Below are 7,006 nucleotides of genomic sequence, written 5' to 3'. Positions count from 1 at the left end.
GCAGGGGACTCTGTGCCCTCAGCCAGGGGTGCTGCCGGACCTTCAAATCTGGTGGGTTCTCCCCTGGGTGATCCACTGTGGCAGCCAGGTCTTTGGGAATAAGCTCAAATCCGTCCATGCACCGCTAAACTTATATTCAGGTGTGACAACTTTCATCTCCTAATTTGACCAGTTTTCTAAAATATTAAAATCTATGTACAATTTATGTGGCATACAATCATTTTCCTAGGAATGGGGATAGTGGTAACACCTATTTCATAGGGCTGCTGTAGGAGTAAGCCCAGGCACAGTGAAGATGCCTGATTTCAGTGCTCAGGACATGTTGGACATTATTAAGATAGTATTTAGAGACGATTTGGAGCCCACCTGGGCTAGGTATTTTCCACACATTATTTCAGTGATTCAGGAACAGACCAGATTTTGAAACCTGGGGGCTTGCGAAAGATGTGGAAGGTGGGGCAGGATAGAGCCCCTGACTGCTAAAGTTGTTATGGAAAATTGTCCTTTGTATTTTATTGCGAAGCTGTCCATGGCTTTCAATCAGCTCACAGAATTGAGAACTTCCGGTTTAGTTGATAGTTGGATGTGTGTGCATGCTAAGTCGCTTCAGTCGTGTCCAACTCCGACCCCATGGACTGGAGCCCACCAGGCTCCTCCGTCCATGGGATTCTCCAGGCAAGAATACTGGAGTGGGTTGCCATTCACTTCTGCAGGGGATCTTCCCAACCCAGGGATCAAACCTGTCTCTCCTGTAAGTCCTGCGTTGCAGGCAGATTATTGACAACTGAGCCACCAGGGAAGCCCTGATAGTTGGACATTCAATTACAATTATTTCAGCTCCGTTTTAGCTGAAAAGAAGATGTGTCCATCCAGCTAAATAATTCAGTCACAGAGTGACCTTTGTGTTTGTAATCAAATACTTCCCGACCTCAGATAGGGCCTTCCTCTTTACCTCTTGTCGTTTGAAAAACGTCCCTGAAATAATTTCCAGTGTCTCAGAGACGTGAACAACTGCAGGTGGATACTCCCTCGCTGGCCCGCGCTCTGTGCCTTTAAGGTCCACTGGGGGCGTGATGTCAGCCGCCCGCGGGCACCCGAAGCGGGGAGTGGGGCAGCCCGGTGTGGAGGAGGACCTGCCTGCAGGGAATCCGTGTCCCTGACTTAACCCGTCTGGCGCGCTTGCCCGCAGGTCCTGTCCACAAGACACTGAATGGGCACTGACCCAGCTCCGGGAAAGCGAGGCGCCGCGGCCTGGGCCATGGGCAACTTCCAACTGGAAGACTTTGTCGCGGGCTGGATCGGAGGTGAGCGCACCCCAGGACGGGAGGGATGGAGGGACCCCCAGAGGTGAGTGTGGACGGGGACAGCTCTGCGCGACAGGAAGAGAGCGAGGCGGCGGGCGCTGCACGGACGGAGTCTCCACGCGGTGCCTGATTCGGGAGCTCAGCTGCTGCCCACACACTACCCAGGCGCGCGCCGCCCGCCGCCAGGCTGGTCTTGTGGCTCCTCGCCTGCTGCCGCGAGCCCCACTCAGATTCTTCCGGAGCCTGCGATTGCCTCAAACTTCGGGTTTACAAAACTTGATCCTGATCCGTAATGATTAAACCGCCCATCAAAGTGGACAGCCAATGGAGCATCCCGGCGTGTACACTCCCTTCGGCGCCCCGATGCGCACCTGAATTTGGGCACTCCTGGGAACTTGTAGGTGAGGGTGGCGCTTGACCACCGCACGCTCCGCGCGCAGGATGCGGAGCCCGGCACCACGGTCAGGCTGGCTCTTCGGGCGTCCGGCTGTTGGGGGAGCTGGAGCGCAGAGCTGGGGACCCAGTACCGGCAGCAGACGCCCTCTGCCAGACGGGAAACCCTTACGGTTTTCAGCTGCTGCCAACTGTCACACCTCTCCTCTGGCACTGTTGGGCCGGCTGATCCCTACCTACCGCTCCTGGAGCCGCTGTCTGCTGGATGTGTTTGCTTGGGCAAGAGTCACATCCACTGCCTCCCTTCTTCATTCTTCTCTGTCCAGTAGGGGGTCGGTCTGTCCCTCCTCTTAGTTCAGCTATTGGAGGTTTGAGAGACTTCGCTTATAGTAAAATACAGTCTTTCTTTTGGCTCCATCTAAGAGGATCATTGGGTTTCCCTGGTGGCTCAGCGGTAAAGAATCCACCTGCAATGCAGGAATCGCAGGAGACATAGGTTTGATCCCTCTGTTGGGAAGATCCTCTGGAGGAGGGCATGGCAACCCACTCCAGTATTTTTGCCTGGAGAATCCTACGGACAGAGGATCCTGGAGGGCTACAGTTCATGGGGTTGCAGAGTCAGACAGGACTGAAGTGACTTAGCATGCATGCACACAAGAGGATCATCAGAAAAGAAATGTTGATGAATGCAGCCGCTCCCCAAAGACAGAGTAAAATACTGACATGCTTAGGTGAAGGCTGTGGCCATCGTGTTTGTGCCCCACCAAGTGTCCTAGGTGTGGAGACCAGGAGACTTGTAGGAAAGGGAAAAACAGAAACAGCATCTGGAATGGGGGGTTCCTCTTCTGGTGGCCCCTCCCACCTAGCAGGAGGCCATGTCTGTCCCCCACAGGTGGCTGTAGGGCTCCTGTCTCTCACCCTCCCAAGCAGAGGTAATTTCTTTCACTGGGGACAGTTCTGTTGCACAGGCTCCCTTGGGTAGGGCTAAATTTACCAGTCAAGGGGCTGTGCCCAGAGACCCAGTGGGCACATCCAGGCCCTCTTCAGACAACCTTTCAGCTGTTGAGAGGGAGAGACTTTCCTTGACTGCCCCTTCAGTAGTCTGACCAACTTCAGTAGGGCTGCCCCGGGTGTAATTTGAGAAATGTCCTGGTGGGTGAGGCTACCAGAGTGGCTCAAAATCTCTGATGACACAAAGACTCTCTCCACCTCACATGGCAAGTAGTGGGTCATCCTTTATTCTGAGATTGGTCTTACTTTGTTTACGTCAACAGAGTTTTGCTTCCATGAAATGAAGATGAATGTAGTAGCAGGGAATACTTAATAAGTATCAGGTGCTGTCGGAGAAGGCAATGGCACCCTACTCCAGTACTTTTGCCTAGAAAATCCCATGGACGGAGGAGCCTGGTAGGCTGCAGTCCATGGGGTCGCTGGAGTCGGACACAACTGAGCGACTTCACTTTCACTTCTCACTTTCATGCATTTGAGAAGGAAATGGCAACCCACTCCAGTGTTCTTGCCTGGAGAATCCCAGGGACGGGAAGCCTGGTGGGCTGCCGTCTATGGGGTCGCGCAGAGTCAGACACGACTGAAGCGACGCAGCAGCAGCAGCAGCAGCAGCAGGTGCTGTTTAAACACTATCTGTGTGCTTAGTTGCTCAGTTGTGTCTGACTCTTTGTGACCCCATGGACTGTAGCCCGCCAGGCTCCTCTGTCCATGGGATTCTCCAGGCAAGAATAGTGGAGTGGGTTGCCATTTCCTCCTCCAGAGGATGTTCCCGACTCAGGGATTGAACCCACATCTCCTGTGTCTCCTGCACTGGCAGGTGGATTCTTTACCACTGTGACACTTGGGAAGCCCCTAAATGCTATATGGTTACTTTTAAAGCAACTTTATTGAGGTTATTTTACATATCATAAAATCCACTCACTTCAAGTGTACAATTTAGTGATTATTAGTAATTTTACTAGGTGGTGCAACCATTACTGTAAGTTAGCTTTAGAACATTTCATCCCCCAGTAAGATCCCTCACACCTATTTATTGTGAAACCCCATTCCATTCCTCACCCTCTGGGCAACCACTAATCTACTTTCGGAATCTGTTATAAATCTATTGTCATGGAGATTTACCTCTATGTTTTAGTATATGATTTCTGTAATTTTAGTGCTTCTGGATAGGTCTTTGGTTTCTTTTGAGTTAACTTTGTCTACGGTATGAAAGTGAAAGTCGCTCAGTCATGTCCAACTCTTTGTGACTCCCTTGGATTACAGAGTCCATGGAAGTCTCCAGGCCAGAATACTGGAGTGGCTAGCCATTCCCCTTCTCCAGGGGATCTTCCCAACCTGGAGATCAAACCCAGGTCTCCCACATTGCAAGTGGATTCTTTACCAGCTGAGCCACAGGAGGAAGCCCAAGAATACTGGAGTGGGTAGCCTATCCCTTCTCCAGCAGATCTTCCTGACCCAGGAATCAAACCAGGGTCTCTTGCATTGCAGGCAGATTCTTTACCAACTGAGCTATCAGGGAAGCCCCTATATGGTATGAGGGAGAGGTCTAACTTTATTCTTTTGCACTGATAACCAGTTATCCCAGCACCTTTACCTCCCTTTCTATAGCGTACTTGTCCTGGAGGCAAGGCCCAAGTTTTACTCCATTCTCTTTGCCTTGCTCTGTGTGTGAGCCCATGCCTGAGGGTCCCTTCTGATGACTGGGCATGGACTGAGCAAGTGAATGTAAGTGCCTGGGTCCTCTGTTCTGTCTTCGAACAGCTGGTGCAAGTTCGAAGTCCAGGGGCTGAGTAACCAGCAAGTCTTCTTGATCCCCAGGTGCAGCCAGCGTCATCGTCGGCCACCCTCTGGATACAGTCAAGGTATGGTAGCCATGTCACCACTACCTTTTGGAAAGAGGCCTGGAGCTAGTCTGCGTCCAGTAGTGTGCCTGCTGTTTCTGATCCCCAGAAGGTCGCCAGCCCAGGGCCAGCTCTCTGTGCCAGTCCATGGGGGTGGAGAGCTAGGAGGCCCGGCCTGGAATGCTCTACCCTCATTGCTTGGCAGTGATTTTGTTTTCATGAATGCTCCGTTTCTGCCTCTAGGTTCTCAGGAGCTTCAGGGGAGGGGGTGAGGGCACTGGGAGTGTTCTCCTGCAAGCCTCTGTGAAACTAAGGAACCAGAAAAGGCTTCCAGTGTGAGGTGGCATCTGAACCAGCATCCAAGGTCAGGCTATTGGAAAAGATATCCCAGGCACAGAGAACAGAACGGGCAAAGGCACTGAAGTGGGGAGGCCGCCTGGGGGTCACGCTTAGGAAAGGCCAACATGGCCAGTTTTGCCGATGCCTCAGGTTTCTGAAAGCAGCTACGGATCAGAATCCAGGAAGGGTAGGTGGTCAGTCAATCCTTGTAGGCCTTGAATATCAGCTTAGGACTCTGGACCTAGGTTGGGAACAGGAAGCCACGGTAACTTGATGGAGCCAGCAAAGCCCCTTAGCATTGGAATCACCCACGCCCCTTGTTCTACAGGTGTGGAAACTGGCCCAGAAAGGGGAAGGGCTCACCCAGGTCACGACAAGTTGAAGCACTGAGAAGTGAGGTGCTACAAAGGGACATGTGATTCCACCCCTACCCCTGCCTCCCGTCCCCTTGCTAAGCAGCACTCACAGTTATACCCTGAGAAGGTGGCCACTAATAGTGCCTCCTCACCTTGACTTTCACGTGCGTATCTAATGCTCTGCCAGGATTGTGCACAAAGAGGAACCTCTCAGGCCCTCCTCCAGGGGCCGCTGCGGCCCCCTTTCTCCCCATCTTCCTCCCCATGTGACTCTGGGCCCCTTCTCCATCAGAGCCCAGGCCTGCTCTCTTCTGATGGGGAGGTCAGCCTACATTATGTCTAAATAGTGAAGGTATTTCCTGGCTCCTTGACTCCCTCACACAAGCCCAGCCTTTTGCTCATGTATCAAACACATCCTGGATGCTTTCTCCAGGGCAGAGGTGGTGGACAAAGCAAGTCCGGTCCCTGCCCCTGCAGATCTAACAGCCATGTTTTTGACCCAGGCAACCACAGCCAGTGTGTTTCCCTGATAGAGTATCCTTCCCTCACCCACAGCCTGGTCAGGGGCTGGTAGAGCCTGTTTGGAAGCCCCATCCTCATCTCCTGCCCCTGGCGTGGCAAGCCTGGCCACCCTGTGCCACATGTCAGCTGTAAAGGATAAGACTCTCCTCCTTTTCTCCACTCGTCCCCCTGAACCTCTACAGGGAAGCTTTCCCAACACATAAAATCTAGTCTTTGTTCCACCTAAGAACCTCTCTGTTGAGAGTACCAGCCTGATGATGCCACCTTCCATGGCTGGCCTCTGAGTCCAGCCCGGGGCTGGCCTGGGGCCCTTGTTTCTCTCTAGAACATTTTCTTTCCTTCTGGCTGGCATTTACTCTAGAGTTCCTATTCACTGAGAAAGGTCTGGGCCAGAGTCCTAGAGTCAGAATAGCCTGGAGTCCAGTTCCCACTTTCTGTGTTTTCTCCCTGAACCTCGCCAAGCCTCAGTTTCCTCATCTATAAAGTGGACTGTGAGCCCCTTCCCCCAGTGGGGCTGTCATGAAGACTGTCACGTTGGCAGCGAGGGTAGAGCAGTGAGCGAGCCTTTCTGTCCTAAAGAACACACGTGCTGGAGTGCGGTGATGCAGACAAGCGACTTGTCCCCAGGCTCCCCCTGAAAGAGCCAAGCTGGAAGGATCCAGGCTGCTGACCTGGGGCAGAGACTTCCACCCTACAGGTGGGAGAGCCAGGCTGGCTGCTTGGGGCAGCAGGGCTGGGGTCAGGGTTCACTGCGGGCTCCTGGCACACCTGGTATGCTTAAAGTTTATGTCTGATGCAGTGTGACCAGGGTTTTCTAATCAGGGCTCAGCTCTCTATAGACCAGCGAGAACACTGTAAGAAAATAAATTTGCATTGTTTTAAGCCACTAAATTTATCATATGTTGTTATGGCAGCAATCAGAAACCTACACAGGGAATCAGTTTTTTCATCAGTGAGATGGGGATAATATCCACACCTCATAGCATTTGTGGGATTCTGTGAGATAAGTTCCATAAGATGCCCAGTATTTCCCCACGTATGCAGTAGGTGCATATTATGTGCTAGCTCCTGTTGCAATTGGAGAACCTAGAGGCTTGAGCTGTGCTGCTGGCATGGGTGTCAACTTCCTCAAGGGCTGACAGATCTTTGCTCTGGTCTAGGCCCAGGGTGGAATATGCCCTGGGCTTTTCTGTGGCCTTACTTAGACCCTCTGCCTGTCTACAGATACCCCAGTCAGCGGAGT

The 7,006-nt window shown here is 52.5% G+C and overlaps 1 protein-coding gene across 1 annotated transcript in view; it reads left to right on the top strand.

The window, feature by feature from the left end:
- The first annotated feature begins 1,017 nt into the window (after positions 1-1,017).
- The window catches only part of SLC25A48 (solute carrier family 25 member 48), a 43,529-nt gene continuing 37,540 nt past the window's right edge, over positions 1,018-7,006 (top strand). Inside the window, exons 1-2 of the mRNA XM_027546444.1 lie at positions 1,018-1,304; positions 4,524-4,567. Of these exons, the coding sequence (XP_027402245.1) occupies positions 1,211-1,304; positions 4,524-4,567 (138 nt within the window). The 5' untranslated portion in view covers positions 1,018-1,210. The remainder of the gene's footprint in view (positions 1,305-4,523; positions 4,568-7,006) is intronic.

This window comes from Bos indicus x Bos taurus, chromosome 7 (genome assembly GCF_003369695.1).
Source record: "Bos indicus x Bos taurus breed Angus x Brahman F1 hybrid chromosome 7, Bos_hybrid_MaternalHap_v2.0, whole genome shotgun sequence".
In the NCBI taxonomy this organism is placed as follows: domain Eukaryota; kingdom Metazoa; phylum Chordata; class Mammalia; order Artiodactyla; family Bovidae; genus Bos; species Bos indicus x Bos taurus.
The sequence above is the reverse complement of the archived record's forward strand: the minus strand, read 5'-3'. Positions and strand labels throughout refer to the sequence as shown.